The sequence below is a fragment of the Castor canadensis genome, chromosome 3 (assembly GCF_047511655.1).
Source record: "Castor canadensis chromosome 3, mCasCan1.hap1v2, whole genome shotgun sequence".
Taxonomy (NCBI): Eukaryota; Metazoa; Chordata; class Mammalia; order Rodentia; family Castoridae; genus Castor; species Castor canadensis.
The window spans coordinates 33,775,449-33,794,807 of NC_133388.1; the positions used below are offsets into that span (position 1 = coordinate 33,775,449).

Sequence of the window (19,359 nt, forward strand, 5' to 3'; positions counted from 1 at the left end):
CCTCAAGAATACTGATACTCCCCCTAATCAATTCTTACTGTTTTTTCTACTTTGTACCTTGTGAACCCGAGACTATTTTTACACATTTTTAAAGTAATGATGTGTCATGAGGATTATTTAAAATCACATTATCTGCCTCGCCTTTTACTACTTCTAGTAAACATTATTACATCAGTTTTCTAATGTATAGCATTTCCCTGCCACTACCCTAAACAACGCGGTGAAACCTGAGAAAACACAAATGAACTCAAAGACTCCAAATTCCGAAATGCTCCACGGCAGGTCTCCATCGCCGGCTCGCAAGAGCGGCACTTCCATCTGGGAGTTGTAGTCATCCGGAGCCTACACTTCCGGGGTATGGGGTGGAGGACGCACAGTGAGAACTACAACTCCCAGAAGGCGACGCGCACCATTTTCCCCCCTCCCTCTGGCGTCGCGCTCCGCCCCCTGCCGCTCTTCCCTCCCTGGGCTGCACCGCTCACGCCTTCCTGTTAGTCGGGCTGAGAGAAGTTCACTCCGATCAGCTGATCCCAACTGACAACAAGAGAGGAGGAAGCCCAGGGGGCAGTGAGGGAGGCGAGGGGCGGAGGTGGAGATGAGGATGGATCCACCGGTGCCCTGAGGAGCAGCCCCCGCTCCCACCAGCGCCCCGCGGCCCCCCGACTCCACCTCGCCGCCGCCGAGCTGCTCAGTGGTGGGATCCCCGGGTCGCCGCGGACAGGGAGGGGAGGGCACAGGCCAGCACCGGGCGAGTGAGTGAGCGAGCGTCCTGGGGCTCCCGCTGTCCCTGGGAGGAAGGGGGGCCGGGTGCGGCTTGGGTGGGGGTGGGGTGGCATAAACAATGGATTCAGCTCTGGGCTGTGCTGGCGTGGGGGGGATTTGGGGGGACCTTCTTTGTTCTTGGGCTCGATTCCTACCCCTCGGTTGTGGTGGTGGTGTCCGGGAAGAGGGTAAGGTGAGGAACCCTGGGGTGGAGAAAGGCGTCGAGGTGGGGGCCTGAGTGGGCAGATTGTTTTTCTGGCCTGGAGGGGGTGAGGTGTTCTTTTAAAAGGTTGATTTTATATTTTTCTCAATTCTGACAAGTTTTGGTTTTTCCGTCTTGGAATCTGGCTGGACACGTCTGAGGTTACGGTGTAAATAACTATGCCCTTCGCCTTTCTTGTTTATCTAAAGATCAGATTGATAGACTGATAGGGAGGAGTGAGGATCAGAAAGGAGGACTTTACATATACTTGGTTGGGGTTTTGGAATGGGGGTCAAGTCTACGGGGAATTAGGATTGTAATTCTAAAGTGACCAAAGCCCCTTTCCTGCCCCAGTTGCCTCTCCCTTCTCCCCATCCCCTATTTTTTTTGAAGTTATTTTTAAGTTTTCGAGTGACAAAGAGAAAAATTGTTTTGACTCACTGCAGGCCTGGCTTTGCCTAGGCTATAGTGCAGGAATTCTGCCTCCTGTTGTGTCTCCCCCTCTTCCCCCCCACCTTTTTTTTTTTGTTAAAGACGGGACAAAAGGAAGTACAATTAATTGTTTTTGAATATGAAATTGTGACTGTGGTTTCCAGGTTTATTCTTACTAGACATCTGTCTAGAGCTGAAGCAGTCCATTTACAATGATTATGGATTTGCCCAGATCTTTGATGGGTCTAAACTTTATTATTACTCCTTTTTCATTAGTTTTTTACAGAACTCTTTCTTTCCCTCCCAGTTGTGAGGTGCAGTTGTGGGTACAGAGGGTTATCTTTCCAAGGATTGTTTGCTTAGTGATTTTGGTTCTGAATTTAATAACAAAATGAACAGCATTTCAGTTGGGAATGGAGTAGCAAAATCTTTTAAAGGCCTGGGGCTTAGAGGTGGTGTTTTGGTTTCTCTTTTTTCTTGTTTTACTTTTTTTTCTAGTTTTTTGAGACACAGTCTTGTTGTGTAGTCCAGGCTGGCTTCAAACTCGAGATACTTCTGCTTTAGCCTCCTGTGTCCTTGGTGCACAGGCCATCACATGTGGCATGGTGTTTGTTTTTAAAAGGAGGAGACTTAGCCCTGATTTTGAAGATGAAATTTCTAGTACTAGAACAAGCTACTGTAAGTTTTACAAACAAGAATAAGATTTCTCTGAATAGTTTGGCCTAGTATTTAATCACAGTCTTTTTATTTTAAGGTGTACTTCTGTTTTTTAGATGAGTGAAGTTCTTTTCCTTCCTTTGTTGTAGGTATCTAACCCTTGAAATAGTGACTTTAGGTTGAAGTATTTTGAAAAGCTCCTGACCACTGTATTTCATTACTGAAACTTTGTGGCTGAGGCCCAACCAATGAGCCCATCTCCCTGGACCCACCGGACCTCTCTCAACCATTAACAGCTGTCAAATTCATTTTGACCCCATCTTTTCTTGCACTTTATGGAGGATGAAACCATCAAACCAAATCAACGTTGCTGCTGATACAAGAGTCTTGGAAACAGAAAATTAAAAACTTGAACATAATTGAGTGTGTAAAGAATTATACTGGGACTGATTTTCTTTTTTAAGGCATCCAGAACCCTGTGGAAATTCTGTGTGCTCTGCAGACAAAAGTTTTTGTCTTCCTTCCTGGGGAAAACTTGGTGACCATTACATGGTGGGTGGTTTCCTTACGAATCTGAGTTATGAGTGCCCAGACTTCCCCAGCAGAGAAGGGCCTGAATCCAGGGCTGATGTGCCAGGAGAGTTACGCCTGCAGTGGGACTGATGAAGCTGTCTTCGAGTGTGACGAGTGCTGCAGTTTGCAGTGTCTCCGCTGTGAAGAGGAGCTTCATCGGCAGGAGCGCTTGCGAAACCATGAGCGGATAAGACTCAAAGGTGGCCATGTCCCTTACTGTGACCCCTGCAAGGGTCCCAATGGGCATTCTCCAGGTGTTAGGCAGAGGGCAGCTGTGAGGTGCCAGACCTGCAAAATCAACTTGTGCCTGGAGTGCCAGAAGAGGACTCATTCTGGGGGTAACAAGAGGAGACACCCTATTACCGTGTACCATGTTAGTAAGGTTCAGGAGTCCCTTGAGGCGGAGGAGATGGATGAAGAGACTAAGCGGAAGAAGATGACTGAGAAGGTTGTGAGTTTCCTCCTAGTTGATGAAAATGAGGAGATTCAGGTAAGAATGTGGGAGGCAGGACTGACATGGTTGCCATAATGGAGCCCATCTGCGGTTGGAAGGAAGCTCTTGGAAAGGTAGTGCAGGGACCTCCCAACTTTGTCACTAAAAGCCAAGACCTCTGAAGCTTAAGAGGTTTAGTTACCAGCCACATTACCTTGGCTGAACTGCTTTCTTCTCTGAGCCTTAAGTTTTCTCATCTGTAGAATGGGGACTGTGCTATTTTGTTGGGTGGTTGTGAGGATGAAATGAGACAGTGTTTGTAAAGCCTATTGTCTAATAAATGCTCAGGAAGAGCCGTTTTCAAAGTTATCTGAAAGAGAGCACTTGTCAAGTTGTGAGTTAATATCAGTGAGGAGCGACTGCATATCCCAGTACCACACACACACACAAAGTGTCCTTTACAGGACAGTATTCTTTACAGATGGCCTCTTCTTGTTCTCATGCAGAGACTTCTGTCTTAGTCCATTATCTGGTGCTATGACAAAATACATGAGTCCAGGTAACTTATAAGGAGTAAAGATTCCTTTAGCTCGCAGTTCTGCAGACTGGGAAGTCCAAGAGCATGATACTAGCATCTGGTGATGATGGCTTTTTATGCATCGCCGCAAGGCAGAGGGAGACCGAACAAGTGTGCTTTATCTCAAGTTTCTGTTATAAAGCCACCAGTTCTATCATGGTGGCCTCACCTTGATGAATTTACCTAATCTAGTTACTTCTTGAAGTCTCCACTTCTAAAACCGTCAACATACGAATTCCTCAAAGTTTTGGAGAAAATATTCAAACCATGGCAACTTCTGATCAGTAAAAGCCAGCGAAGGCCTCTACAATAACTAGAGGATATTTGGTTTGATTACAAATTGGGGAGAGGATAGCATGTGACAAGAGCAAGAAGGGAGTGTGTGAATGTCAGGATAGGTGGTGAAGGTTAGTATAATGTCACTTTTGCACAAAGTGATAGCATGTCTAGACTTTCGAGGAGATGTTCAAGTAGGGACTTCTTGAATTCGCATTCTCGGTCACTGCTCACTGGCTCTGTAACCATGGGCAAATTATTTAAGTTTTACAACTCAGATTCACTTCAATCTCATGGTACCACTAAGAGGATTCAGACTAGGAATGGAGAAGAGAGTTCATTGGGCTGGTACTTAGGGTCTAATACCAGTTTGTTGTCAGTATCCTTGGAGTACTTGCGGCCTATTGACTCAGTACTTTTGGTGGTGATGACTTCATTAGTCTCCAGATGGGAGGAGCACCTATGTAAGTTACCATTGGAGAAATAATCCAATTATGCAGGAAGTATTTTTATCTCTCCTTGTTTTCCTTCTTGAATAAGTGGATGGAAGTGAATTACATCATGATTCCTATGTTCTTCCATTGTCAGCTAAATGCTTTGCTAACACAGTCTTTTCTTTATTGGGTTGAGAGGAACTAATAAGAGTTATGGAAGAGTGACCCAGATCCCATTCTGCTTCCCTTGTCAGGAATAATGTTTTCATTATGGATTATGTTCTAATTGGACAGCACTGAGGACTACATATTTTATAAATGGAGCACTTGGATTTGGATGATTCTTGTTGGGGTTTTGCTATCAGTTCTCCTTAATGTCAGCCTATGGAAAATCACAGTTTGTGGTATTGTCACTTTCCTAATGTGAGAGGAAGATTTGAAGTGGGCCAGTCCTTATGAATATTGTGTTTGCACTTTTCAGAAGAATGGTCTTTGAGGCAGAAAGATACATATTTTTAATTTTTATTTTATTTTAATTAATTTACTTATTTGTTTAAGACAGGGTCTCTTGTAGCCCAGGCTGGCGTTGAACTCTTTAGCCTCCAGAGTGATGGGATTGTAGACATGCTTTTTTTTCTTTGTGGTACTGGGGTTTGAACTCAGGACCTACACCTTGAACCACTCCATCAGCCCTTTTTTGTGATGATTTTTTTTTGAGAGAGGGTCTTGTGAACTATTTGCCCAGGCTGGCTTTAAACCAAGATCCTCTTGATCTCTACCTCCTGAGTAGCTAGGATTATAGGTGTGAGCCACTGGCACCTGTCTTTTCTTTTTGTAATATTGATACTTGTTCCTTGGTGGAGAAATGAAAACAGAAAGAAATGTAATGAAAACAACAAATCCAACTACCCAGAAATTATATTTGTCCTTTATCTTTTTTTATGTGCTATATAATATGTATATAACTGGGTTGTTGTTAAAAATTGTTCCTGCTTTTCCTCCCTTCATAAATACTGACCACTTCTCAGGAAGTACCAGTTTATTCATCGCAAGCAGCATTGGTTGGGACTAATGCATTAGAACAGAGTTTATTCACTTTAGGTGCACATTTGTTCTCAGTGAGTCAAAAGTCAGAAATACTTAAGGAAAATATTTGGTTCAGTTTTCTGAGAGGTGCATATACAAAACAATTGGAAAGATAAATGATGCAAATGTAGATTATAAATTCAACAAAATTGTAAACTCCTGGAGAGCAGGGTGTTTTTTAATGTCCTGTACAGTACCATGTACAATGGTAAGCACGTCAGTGCATAAATACTTGTCGATTGAATAGTGATGTCATATCTCTAAGTTTTTTAAAATGGATATCAGGCTATATACTAGCTATATTGCTAGTAAAAGATCAAAATAATGCACAAGTGGCTGACAGAGTGGCTTAAGTCATTGAGTACCTGCCTAGTAAGTATGATGTCTGGAGTTCGATCTCTAATACTGGAGGAAAAAAAAAGTTTTCCTCTTACTTTATACCCTTAGTTTCTTCTTTTTCTCCTCTTCTCCTTCTCCTTTTTCTAGAATAATCACCATTGGCAGTTAGGTGCATATCTGTCTAGAATTTTTTCATGTGCTTGTGAATATATGCATGTAGCCTTTTTTATTTTTAAACAAAATGGAACCTAATATATATGTACTGTACTGTACTTGCCTTTTTTTTCCACTAAAGGACACATCTTAAGGAACTTCTTTCACCAGTATATTGAGATCTATCTCATTATATAAAGAGTGCCGAATATTTCTTTGAATAGCTTTCTATAGTTTAGACTACTAATGGATACCTACAAACAAGGATGTGTTGAATAGCTTATATATTGATTTAGAAATGGAATCTTTTGTCAAATGATGTGTGAAATTTAAATTTAGATATTACCAAATTTCTGAACCTTGTTTTCTTTTTGGCATACTGGTGTTTGAAGTCAGGGCCTCATGCTTGCTAGGCAGACACTCTACCACTTGAGCCACTCCAACAGTCCTTGTTTCTTTTTTATATATATATGTGTGTATGTATATGTGTATATATATATATATATATATGCATATGTAAATCTCTCTATATTTTTTTGTGGTGCTGGGGTTTGAACTCAGGGCCTACACCTGGAGCCAAACCATCAACCCTTTTTTGTGGGGTTTTTTTTTTTGAGATAGGGACTAGTTCGGGTTTTGTGAACTATTTGCTTGGGCTGGTTTGAACTGCAGTCCTCCTGATCTTTGCCTCCTAAATAGCTTGGTGTGAGCCACCGGCACCTGGCACGTGTGTGTGTGTGTGTGTGTGTGTGTGTGTGTGTGTGTGTGTATTTTTTTTAATGTTTTGCAGTGCTGGGAATTGAATCCAAGGCCTTGGCCATGTTAAGCAAGCTATATCCCCATCCCTAAACCTCTTTTTCTTTTTTTTGTGAGACAGGGTCTTGTGCTCCTTCTGTTTCAGCCCCCTGAGTCTTGGGATAATAGGTGTTGACCACTGTGCCTAACTCTGAACCTCACTTTCTTTTTATTTTTCACTTTTTTTTTTTGCTGCGCTGGGGGTCCAGTCCAGGGCTTTGTGTGTGCTAGGCAAGTGCTCTACCACTGAGCTACATTCCCAGCCCCTGGACCCTGGACCGTTTTGTTTTGGTGGCATTGGGGTTTGAACTCACACTTGCTAGGCAGATGCTTTTACTGCTTGAGCCACTCCTCCAGCCCCGCCCTGAGCTTTATTTTCTTAACCTCTGAAGGACTTCTGTGAGTGCCCTTTGGGTTCTGGTCTTGGCTCGTAATAGTTGAAATGTAAACACACTTTGATGTTAGAAACTTTTATTATAGCTGGGCACTGGTGGCTCATACCTGTGATCCAAGCTACTCAAGAGGCAGAGATCAGGAGGTTTGTGGTTGTAAGCCAGCCCTGGCAAATAGTTTGCAAGACCTATCTCAAAAATACCCATTACAAAAAAGAGCTGGCCAAAGGGCTCAAGTGGTAGAGTGCCTGCCTAGTAAGTATGAGGCCCTGAGTTCAAACCCCAGTGCCACTAAAAGAGAAAAAAAAGAAACTTATTAGTACTTGTATGAGATCATTTAATTTTTTTTTTGGTGGGACTGGAATTTGAATTCAGAGCTTCATGCTTGCAAAGCAGGTGCTCTACTGCTTGAGCCATACCTCTAGTCCAGAGATCATTTAATTCTAATGTAACCCAATGTATTAGTTTCATATTGGTGTCATAACAAGTTACCAAAGGCTTAGTGGCTTAAAATAGCACAAAGTTATTCTTACCTAGTTTTGGAGGTCAAAAAGTCCCCAAATGTGTCCTTTTAGAAGCTGTAGCATCTTGTTTCCTTATCTTTTTTTTGCTTTAGAGTTTGCCTGCATTACTTGGTTTATAGCCCCATCATTGAACTTCAAAACCAGCAGTGTGAAATTTTTCAGTCCTTGTGCATGCCTCTTTGCTTTCATTGTCATATTCCTTCTGTGTCTCTGTCCTTTCTGGCCCCTTGTTATAAAAATCCTTGTGATTACATTAGACTTACAAAGATAATCCAGTATAATTGTCCCATCTCAAGGTTCTTAACTAATTTCTATCTGCGAAGTCCCCTTTGCAATATAAAGTGACATATTCACAGGTTAAGGGATTAAGGACACAGACATTTGTGAGGGGAAGCCAGTGTTTAGCCTCCAACACCCTGTGAGGTAGATTGTGTTTCATAGATGAGGATATGAAGCCCAGAGACAAAACTTGCCAAGATCAAGTTACAGAAAGTGGCAAAGGGTGAACACAGGCATCTGGCTGTAAAGTCCTAGCTCTGAACTGTCATATTTCTGTTGTCTCTGCCCAAATTTTTAAACTTTCTAATTAAGCTTCATTGTGGTCAATAGCACCAGCCCACCAGTTCCTAATGGCTCCTATGAGGATCAAATGAAACAATTCTGCATAAATATAGAAGAGAGAGTTATCATTGAAGATTGCTCAGAGCAGTGAGGACTCTATGAATTAGCCTCTGACTTTCTCCCCTTCTACCCACCCCCATACCCGTTTTATTAATTGAACACTGTGTGTGGGGTTTATTAGGTTTCTATTCATGAATGTAATATACTTTGATCATATTTGTTCCCTCTATTTTCTCTCTCTTTTTAAAATTTTTATTATTTTGGCAGTACTAGGATTTGAACTCAGGGCCTCAACACTTGCTAAGCAGGTGCTCTACTTGAGCCACTCTGCTAGCCCTTTTTGTGTTGTCATTTTTGAGACAGGGTCTTGTTTTATTCCTGGACCATGATCCTCCTATTTGTGCTTCTTGCATAGCTGGGATGATAGATGAGTACCACCATGCCTAACTTTAATTAGTTGAGATGGGGTCTCACAAACTTTTTGCCCAGACTGGCCTCAAACAGTGATCCTCCAGTCTCCTCCTCCCAGGTACCTAGGATTATAGGTGTGAGCCACTGCACAAGCCCCCTCTGTTACTGTTTCTTATTCCCTCCGCCCCTTCCTTTAAAAAAAATCTTTCCCAGAAGTTTTTTAAAAAATGGGTTTCATTATGCCCTTTTCACACATACCTACAATGTATTTTGATCACATTCTCCCCTCACTTCCCCCTCCTACCTCCCTCTGGTTCCCAGTAGTCCCCAATTTATGTTCATGCCCATTTTTTCTCCTAAATTTCTTTTCTTTCATGTTTCTAGGCATTCATGGGTTTTGATTATTTTCGTCAATTTAGTTCATAGGGATCATTTTACCATCTTATAGGTTATATGTAGTTTCCTCAAATTTTCTTGTGCTTTTTGGAGGTGCTTGGGTTTGAACTCGGCGTTATCTTGATAGGCAGATGCTTGAGCCATTCACCCAACCCAGAAACCACTTTCGCAGAGTGGTGAGAAAAAGGCTTATGGAGGAGGCTTTTAAGTAGAGACTTGATGATTAATACTAGCTGGCAGAATAGACCTCCAGGTAGAGGGACTGGGAAGAAGTGAAGGTAGGATGGCATGTATAAAATGTAGAATACCAGGTGTGGCTTGATGAGCTGGCAGAAGGAAAGAGGTGCCCAGATAAGTAGGTGCCAGATCATGTGAGGCCTTGCAGGACATAGGAAGAAGTGCGGATGTATTTAAGGATAAGTGGGAAGCACCACACTGCTTTCTACTAGCAAGTCACCTGACCTGAGGATTTGTTAAGAGCAGCTGTTGACTTTAGTGTGAAGACTAGACCATAGTGATTGTAGAGAGACCACACTAAGGCTGTTGTAGAAAGTGGGATGGATTTGAAGTTATAGAGATGGGGAGACACTGGTGAATGTGGGACAAAGTTTGGAAGTTAAAAACCAGGAATGCTGACATTAGGTGGAGGAAGGAGGGAGTCAGAGCATTCAGTAGCATTTTTTTTGCAAATATTGCCTGCTTAGTACTCTAGATTTTATTGACTTAAATTGATAAAACCAAGAACCTGATTTTGTGCAATAAAGAGAGCTAAATTAGTTTCATTTGGTATTATCTAACAGAGTGGTTCTCAACCGGGAGTGATTTTGCTCTTGGGAGGCGAACATTTGACAATGTTCAGAGACACCTTTTGTGTGTCACAGCTGGGGGAGAAAGTGTCACAGCTGCTAACTAGTTGACAGAGGCCAGCGTGAGGCTAAACATCTGTGTACAGCCTATGGCAGCCTTCTCCCCTCCTCAAAAAAAAAAAAAATTCTCTGGTACAAAATGTCAGTTAGTGTTGAGATTGAGAAACTCACCTAACAGATGAGTGCAGTCTAATAGGAGATCTGGATTCTATCGAATTGGAAAATAGATCAGGGGCAAAAATTTAACCTAACACGTGTTCTCTCCCTCTTTTGGTTCTGCTTGCTCCTCGGAAGCGATCTAGCTGGTGAAATCAATATTTTCTTTTGGCATGTTTTGCAACCTTTCTGATGAAATGGTTAGACTTCTGGGTTGTAGTCATTGATTTTGCTAGGCTTCGGTGGGACAGTACTAGAAAAAACAAAGGACTTACAGATCCATTATTTAGAGTTAGTAATAAATAAATGATCCATGCTGACAAGTCATTTATAATCTCCTGAAGCCAGAGGTACCACCCTTAGCAAATAACTCAAAGGTTAGAAGAAGAAAGTTTCCAGGGTTCTTCCTGGAGGAAGAGAATGGTATTTCCCCAACTCTTAGGTCTTAGGAAGTCAAACATTTTGTTTTATCAGAATGTCTACTAGTCGGGGGAAGAAAGATAAAACACTAAAAGGTACATTTTCCCTTTTTTTGATGGTATTGGGGTTTGAATTTAACCTTATACTTGCTATGTAGGCTACCACTTGAGCCACACCCCAGCCCTTTTTTGCTGTAATTTTTTTTTTTTCCAAGATGGAGTCTGCACTTTTTCCCTGGGTCTGGCCCCAGTCTGTAATCCTCTTACCAATGCCTCCCATTTAGCTGGGATTGCAGGCATGTACCACTATGCCCAGTTTATTTATTGAGATAGAGTTTCACTAACTCTCTCACTTACCTTGAAGTTCAGTCCTTCCAATCTCTGCCTCTTTTGTAGCTGGGATTGCAGCCATGTACCACCTATTTTTATGTCTATGTATCTATATCTCCTGTGTAGGCCTTTCTTTTCTTTTTTCCACCACCACCCCATTCTCTTCTTTGTCTTTTTTCTACAAATTTCCCACCACTATTGCTTTTCCAAGAGAGTAAAGCATAGGACTGGTGGAATGGCTCAAGTGGTAGAGCGCCTGCCTAACAAGCATGAAGCCCTGAGTTCAAACTCCAGTTCTGTCACAAAAAAAAAAAAAAAAATAAAAGAAAAAGAGTAGCAAACTGATGAGACTTTTTACCTGAGCAACCTGAGTGTGGTCAAGAAGAGGCTGACAGGTGTGCACTTGGGCCAGGTCTTTGCATGCAGCCTTGGCCCTCCCCGATGAGGGAGCCCATGATGAGTGTCTTCTGCCCTTCCCTTCAGCTACATTGTTGGACCTCTCACCAAGACCGTCCCTTTAAACAGACCCATCACATTGCTTGGCTGCTCCACTTGTTTACAGTCCCAGAATAGTGCTGCTCAAAATACTGGGACTTGGTTTTTTTTTTTTTTTTTTTTTTTGTTAAAAGAGACATTATTCTAGGGGGACTTAGGAATGGAAAACAGCAGAGGATGTGTCGTATTGTATGGGAATTCTTTACCCCCAACTGGCTGAACTGGCCTGCCATGTTTCCAGGCTGCTTTTGACTTAATGTCTTCTGCTCTGGCCTGCTTGGTCAGTGTTCTGGTTTCTGGTCCAGTTAGCTGGTTGGGCCTTGCTCTTTCCAGGCCTCTGTCTAGATGGGCCAGGGGAGACCCCTCAGGTCAGTAGGTGCTGAGCCAGAGGGATCAGAGGCTTCTAAATGGTTCACCTTTCCCATTTTTTCTTCAAATGGCCAGGCTAGCATGGTATGAGGACTAATTTTGGTACTGTGGCTGGTTGCCCTTTAGTAAGTTCTGGTCAGAACAGGAATACATTTGTCATTGGTTTCTTAGGTGCTACAAAAGCACCCTAGATCTGTGATGGAGCTATCTGTCAAAATAATAAGCAGTAATTGGATGAGTAGCTTCCCTCCCTGACTCACCACTGCCTTTCACTCTCAGAAACGCAAATAAAAGCCCCTTTTGTCTAGTGGTGGTGGTAGAGGGGAAGGCTTTAAATGGTACTAGTGGGAAAGGCAGGGTTGAGGATGACTCAGTCTGACAGAAGGATAAAAGAACTCCCATTATGTGCCTCCAGTGTCTGCTCAGCATCTTGGGCGCTTTCTGAGCCTGGGGCTCATTCACTTATAACAGACTTCTGGCATTTAACCTGGAGACTACTTTGTTTAGTGCAGGGCAGTTTAAAATTTGACCCATGTAAGCTATCAAAACCACTGTGAGTCAGCTTTTTAGGGATCCTATCTTGAACTGCTAAGTTACAACCAGTTGCTGTTTCTCTTGGATGTCAATTCCTTGAAGTGATTGATTTTTTTTTTTTTTTGGAATTGGATTTTTTGAGTCGGGGTTAATATGAGAGGCAGATCTCTTGTTAAGCTGACCTTCTTCAGGTGTATCTACTGGTTGTACCACTCTTGAGTTTCTCCTGGAGATTGTGCAGCACAGAAGCACTTCTGATGTCTGAGGCTCCTGCTTTGGGATGAGCTCCTATGAGACAGTTTTATCAGTGGTTAGGAGGGGTAAATGTATTGAGCATGAGTGATTGGTGGTAGGAAATCAGAGGAAGCTAGTAGAGGGAACATGAAGAGTTCAGGAAAGAAAACAAGTGCATAGAAAGTTCCAAACAAGAAGAATTGGAAAGATCTGTGGGGAGAGACTCAGAGGGACTTTTGGAGGCAGGAAAGGATAGGTGCTTTGGTGGAGGATGTTTTTGTCCATTTGTCTCTCATCCCAAGGGCTTTTAGCCAGTCACCAAGAGGCTCTCTTCGACTGGTTGGTGTGGTCAGCTTGGTGGTGGCTGGGGTTCTTGGGCAGACATGTGTGCTAGCCATATGTAAGCGCCCGACCTCTTCATCTCACTGAAAATAATTTAGCTTTCTAGTAGCTCTTGGAATTGTTTCACCTTCCTGACTGTCTGAGACTAGATTTATTACTGCCTTTCTCAGTGAATTTGATTCTGGATGCTTGGACAGAATTTACAGAATCTTGTCCTGGCATATAGTCACAGACTCTCCAAGTTCAAGTTGAGGGACAACAGAATTCTGAGCAATGCAGCAGTCAGAGAGTATTCTAGAAATTCTACTAGAATATGCCGTCTACATGGCTGAACCGTTCCATAATTTCTTGTAACCTTTTCTTTTAACAAGCTCTATGCAGTTTACATTCATCATTCAACCATAGCCATCAGCATTTATTTAATTTAACTTAGTTTTATTTTTTTGGCTGTACTGGGGATTGAACTCAGAGCCTTTGGTACATAGGTGCTCTACCACTTGAGCCATACCCCCAGCCCTTTTGCTTTTAGTTTGTTTTTTGAATATACCTTAGACTGTGATCCTTCTACCTACGTCTCCTTTGTAGCTGGGATCAGAGGCGCCCAGCTTGTTGGTGGCATGCCCCTGTGATCTTGTTGGTTGAGATGGGGTCTCTCTAACTTCTTGCCTGGGCTGGCCCTGAACCTCTATCCTCCTGATCTCCACCTTCCCAATAGCTGGGATTACAGTTGTGAGCCACTGTGCCCAGCCTAATATTTATTGAATTGTGTTTCTTAGTTTGGGTAATCCCTCTGTGCCAGTTTTTTTTTGCTTTTTTTTTTGGTGGGACTGGGGTTTCAGCTCAGGGCTTCATACTTGCAAAGCAGGCACTCCAGCACTTGAGCCATACCACCAGTCCATTTTGCTCTGGTTAGTTTGAAGATGGGCTCTCATGAACTATTTGCCTGGACTGGTCTTGAACTGCTATCCTCCTGATCTCAAATAGGATTATAGGCATGAGCCACAGGTGCCCAGTTCCTCTGTGACATTTAAAATAAATTTTTGTTTTTGCAGTGCTGGGAATTGAACCCAGAGCCTCATGCATGCTAGGCAAATACTGTACCACTGAACTTATACCCCCAGCCTGCCCCACCCAGAATGTCCTAAAATGAAAATGAGGTTAAGTGAGTATAGGGAGGGGTGGCATAGGCCATCATTCCCTGGAAAACCCCGCTCTCTTGTTTGTCTATGAGGTCATTTGAGGATCCCACAGTTCTTTTTGTATAGCCTTGCTGGTCCTGGTGACTGTGGGTTTACTTTGTAGTTGGTTGGGCACTGTTGTTTTCCCCCAGAGTTCTCAGTAAACTCTGTTATTTAAATCTGGATTATTTGGCAGGCAGGCAGACAGACAATTTCTTTTCCTGCTTTCTTTCTCTAGTTCTCTCTCCCTTTCCTTGCCACCCCTGCCACCTCTTTCATGAATTAAGAAATCCAATCTCCCACTGTCAGGGGAAAATGTTTGTGTCTGTAACTAAATAGAAATGAGTTTAGGCTTGTGTACTATTTTAGATTGTTCATGAACTGTCTTTTCCTTTCATTACTACATAAAATTGAGTTTGTTTCATTTTTTTTTTTAATAATTGGCCTAAATGTTTTGGCTTTAAAGTGGTATCTTCCTTGCCCACCATAATTAAAAGAGCCACTCCTGACCCACCTTATAGTCCTGGTCTCCTGATTTTTCATGTCACTTGTCACCACTTGACATAACATGTACTTTTAAAAGCTAACTTTATTGAGGTATAATTTGTTCATAATATAGTGAACATATATTCAGTATATAGTTTTGTGAGTTTTGACAAATGTATACCTATCACCACCACAGTCAAGACATGGAATATTTCCGCCTCCTAAGAAGGTTCCCTTGTACCTCTGGGAAGACAGTCTCTAGCAATCACTGGTCTGCTTCCTTTCAGTATGGATTAGAAATTTGACTCTCATAGGATTTTTGTTTGTTTTTTTGGCAGTCCTGGGGTTTTTTGTTTTAGTCCTGGGATTTGAACTCAGGGTTTTCTGCTTGTTAGGCAGCTACTCTGTTGCTTGATCCCTTTGCTGGAGTTTTATATAGATAGAATCAGGTAGTATTGTTTTGAGTCTGGCTTCTTTTACTCACTGTTAGTTTTTTTTTTTTTTTTTAATACAGTACAGGGTCCTGTGCATGTTAGGCAAGTATTCTACCACTTGAGCTATATTGCCTTCCACTTTTTTTTTTTTTTCAAAATTTTGTTTTGAGAGACAGGGCCTCACTGAGTTGTCAGGCTGCTAAGTTGCTCAGATTGGCCGTGAACTTTCAGTCCTCCAGCCTCAGCCTTTTGAATAGCTGGGATTTCAGGTATGTGCTACCTGGCCTGGCTCACTCACTGTGTTTTAGAGGTTTGTCCTTTTGTTGTATGTCTCAATAGTTCATTTCTTTTTATTGCTGAGTAATATCCCATTATATGGATACACCACCATTTATGATGAATATTTTATGTGAATATATGTATGTGTGAATATATATATATATGCATCTATATATATATATATATTTTTTTTTTAAAGACATAGTCGTACTATGTAGTTTAGACTGGCCTCCATTTATAATCTTTCTGATTCACCTCCTGAGTGCTGGGCTTACAGGTGTATACCACCATGCCTGACTTGTAGCATATGTTTTTATTAGATTTTTTTTTTCTCTTCTTCCTGTCAAAATAAGGGCAGGTTTTTTTTTTTTCATTTGTGAAGTAGATTGTGTTGGTTTCTTCATTTTACAGAAGAGAAAATCCAGGCTTAGAGAATGTTATTCTAAAGGTTATTCTAAAGTTGCTGAATGGTAGACCCCTCAATGGCGATATTACACTGCTTCTTCCCTTAAAGAGAATATAACATCTAGACGTTCTGTGCTGTGTTCATTCATTTATGTAACAAATCTGTATTGGTTTCCTGTTGCATGTCAGGCACTGTGCTAGGGATGCAATAGTGAATAGCACAAAACAGATCCCTTCTGGTATGGAGTCCATGCTAGTTAGGAAGCCAGAGCAGGGAAGAATGGGAAAATGTCAGCAGAGACGGTGGGTGGGAATAGAGGCTCTGAGAAGAGAGGGTTGAGTCAACTGCCCATGATCTGATTGAAGCCTAGTGCTCTTGTCCTCTGTCTAGCCTGGTACTAGGGCTAAGGCCCCTACCTTTACCAGGGCTTACATTAGTTTTTATTTTAGCCAAGTGTGGGTATGCTATGCCATGTAAAAAGGGGCTGCACCTCTGATCCAGAAGCTCTTTGGAAAGATGTCTTGAGGATGAGGTAGATCTTGAGGACGACTCAGCTTTTCCAGTCTTCAGAATTGGAAGACTCTTTAATTCAGATATAAATGGGGAGCTGGACTGGGTGAGTTATGTGGCCAAAGAGACTGATTATGGAGCAAAAGTGACAGTGAATTTGTATGTAGATTGTCTCTCCATAGACATATGCTTTGCTGCTAGAGCAGGAGAGATGCTGTGGTGTGGTGTCTGTGAGGCAAGGGTCAGAGGCACCACTGGTGGTTACAAGACATGGGAGGGGAATTCCTGACCTCTCAAGTCATGGAACACTTTGGGGACACTGGAGTGGAAGAAAGTGATCTTTGCCCTTACCAAATGTGCTCAATGTGTTTGTGAGGCCAGACTCGTGACTTCAGTCATCTTAAGAAAACATTTGATTGAGAAACAATTGTGTTCTCAAATGAAGCAGTACCATCATGGACATGGATAAACACCACTGTACCCTCCTTTAGGATAGAATGGAAGAAAATCTTCTTAACTTCACTGTGTTGGAGATACTAGATTTATAGAACTTTCTGGTAATAGGGATTTGCTATTGGAATGGATCTGCCATATCATTTGGACTTTAAAAATAGACTGGTCTCTTTAAAAACAGACTGCTGGTCTCTTTGATATAGTTTTGGTAAAAACCTGTTTGAACATTAGGCCTTAAACATAAACCATTGACTGATTTCTTTTAAATATGATGAAGGTGGCTTTGGATATCTCAAGGAAGCATTCCTTCACCATCTACTTTTTTCTATCCCCTACAAGAAAGAAAAGTGCTCCCCGTGGCTTATATCTGTGCTGGTCCAACATCATCAGGTCAGTGCTGGACACAGATGAGCTCAATGTTTGTCTCTTGACTAAATGAGGGAGTCAAGGACATTGGTCCCTGTTCTGATAAGAGTAAGGTTCTTGGTTTTTCTGGTCCTTTCTTTTCTTCTGAACTTAGCCAAACAGGCAAAGCAAGCAACTAACAAATAAAAGTCACTATTAGGAACTCAGTCTGGAAATAACTGTCCTCCTAAGTTAGTCTTAGAATTTTGACAGAAATATATGAAATACTCATTTGTTGTCCCGGAATGGATTTTATTACAAGCATTCCTTTGCATGACTTGGGAAGGGAGTGGCTTCTGTCACAAGGAACACCTTTAGAAAACTTCCAAGGAATGTCTGACTGTGGCTGGTACAGATCAGTCTTTTCTTCCACAGGGGCCAGTACTGGGAGCACCTTGATGCTCAGCTGCTCCTCTAGAGTCCGGCTGTGCTGGAACGTCCCTCCTTTCCCTTTGCTTGCTTTTGTTGTCTCAGGGCTGCTGGGAACAAAGTCTGTGTGTGGTTATTCTTCCTGGAATGAATGAATCTGAGGGCTAAGTTGGGATCGCTCTCTCTCTCTCTCTCTCTCTCTCTCTTTTTTTTTTGTCATGGGTGTTTTTGAGATAAGGTCTCACAAACTATTTGCCCAGGCTGGCTTTGGATCCTGATCCTCCTGATCTCTGCCTCCTGAATAGCTAGGATAACAGGCATGAGCCACCAGCGCCTGCCTAAGCTGGGATCTCTTGACATAGACTGTCTTCAGTTCTCTCAGCTGCTTGGGTCAGAAATTGCCTGCTGGACCCTTCACTACCATAAATCTCTGAACTCTAAATCAGAGTCATGGGGATCACTAAGCACTGTTATTTTATCTTGCAACTCTGCTTGGAACCTTGTACAAGTGAAAAGATGAAGGAGGAGGGGGAGAGAGACAGAGAGGGGAGTAAAGGTGTGTGCTGGTGGGTTTCTTACAGATTAATATGATATTAGATGGTCACTTTGCTAGGTGCCAGCTAGTAAAGTAATGGCAGTATTAATAATAATAATACATTATTTTGATCAGAGGGAGAGGAAAGAGCTATGAAGTGAGCAGTGAGGGCTTTCATTTTCTGGTAGAATCATGTTGCTGAATTAGTTCTTGAATGAGTGACTTCTGAGCAACTCCTGAGCAACAAGCATGTGCAAGCCCAGTAGTTACTGCCACACATGCCATGCTGTTGCATACATGGATGTTTTTGTCCTCCGCAGGATCAGGCCTAGGCAGTCAGGGTCATTTGTCCCAGGTGTGTGTGGAGGGAGTGGCGCCTTGCACAAGTCCTGCTCCTAGCCCCACCTTACACCTCAGGGCATCAGACCCTTGTAAGTCAATTGTTAGTTCAAGGTTATAGTTCCAGAAATAACTAAATAGACATTACTGTGGTCTCTAAATTTCTCATTTAGAATTTTCTATACCTTTGGCCTCAGCATAAATTTTTTCCTCCAAATATTAACAGTAGTTGTCCCGTATGGCACTGTTACTGGCCTGAAATGCCCTCTGAATGCCCTTCTGTAACTTTACAAATGATTTCTTTGTTAAAAAGGTAGCCTTTATTAAAGAGGCTGCCTGCTGTTAGCTAAAAGACAGGATCTTAATGTTTTGTTCTTTCTAGATGGGACCTGCAATCTTCCAGTCCTTGGCTCGTAGATGTTGGAAGCTTTGTACTGAGGTTGGCCTCAGTATGCCTTGGGTGACCAAGAGAAGTGGCCTTCACAGGGCTCCTTAAATTACAATAGACCTTTTCTATAAAAGTTAAAAAAAAAAATGTAAACTGAGGTCCCCTATACAAATTTCTCTCATTAGAAAAGCAATGGGTTCTGGCCCAGGCCACTCAGGTTGGAAATGATTATATGGCTCAAGCAGTAGAGTGCCACTTTACAAGCAGAAAGTCCTGAGTTCAAGCCCAGTACAGCCAAAGTAAAAAATAATAATAATAATATTTGGGGCTGTGGAAGTAGCTCAATGGGAGAATGTCTGCCCAGCATGTGCAAAGCCCTGGGTTCAATTCCCCAGCATTACTTAAAAAAAAAAAAAAATTGGTAAAGAAGATAAGTGGCATTAAGCCATCTCATAGTGGAAAAGCATAGTTTAACCTGGACCAGATCCCTCATTCTTCAAGTGAGGAAACTGAGGCCCAGAACAGTTCAGAGACTTGCTCTCCAGAGTGTCAGCTGTCAATGTAAAATAACAACTTTACTTTACAGCAACAACCTATCAGAAAGCATACCATGGGCTCAGAGTCACAGGTGAGAGAGGTTCTCCTCAAAGATAAATTTCTAACAGTCAGCCCCAGATATTCGTAAAAAATTCAGACTGTGGCTGAAGGGAAAAGTCATTGAGCCAAGTGACACAGCTAGCCACGTCTGTATTTATAGCCATGTCTGTAT

General features: G+C 42.2%; 1 protein-coding gene across 2 annotated transcripts in view; it reads left to right on the forward strand.

Moving 5' to 3' along the window:
• The first annotated feature begins 450 nt into the window (after window positions 1–450).
• Zfyve1 (zinc finger FYVE-type containing 1) overlaps window positions 451–19,359 on the forward strand; it is a 54,863-nt gene continuing 35,954 nt past the window's right edge. The window contains exons 1-2 of one of the 2 annotated variants that reach the window (XM_074067615.1): window positions 451–752; window positions 2,203–3,116. In XM_074067615.1, the coding sequence (XP_073923716.1) occupies window positions 2,634–3,116 (483 nt within the window). In that variant the 5' untranslated portion in view covers window positions 451–752; window positions 2,203–2,633. The remainder of the gene's footprint in view (window positions 753–2,202; window positions 3,117–19,359) is intronic. The other variant, XM_074067616.1, reaches the window with a different exon arrangement.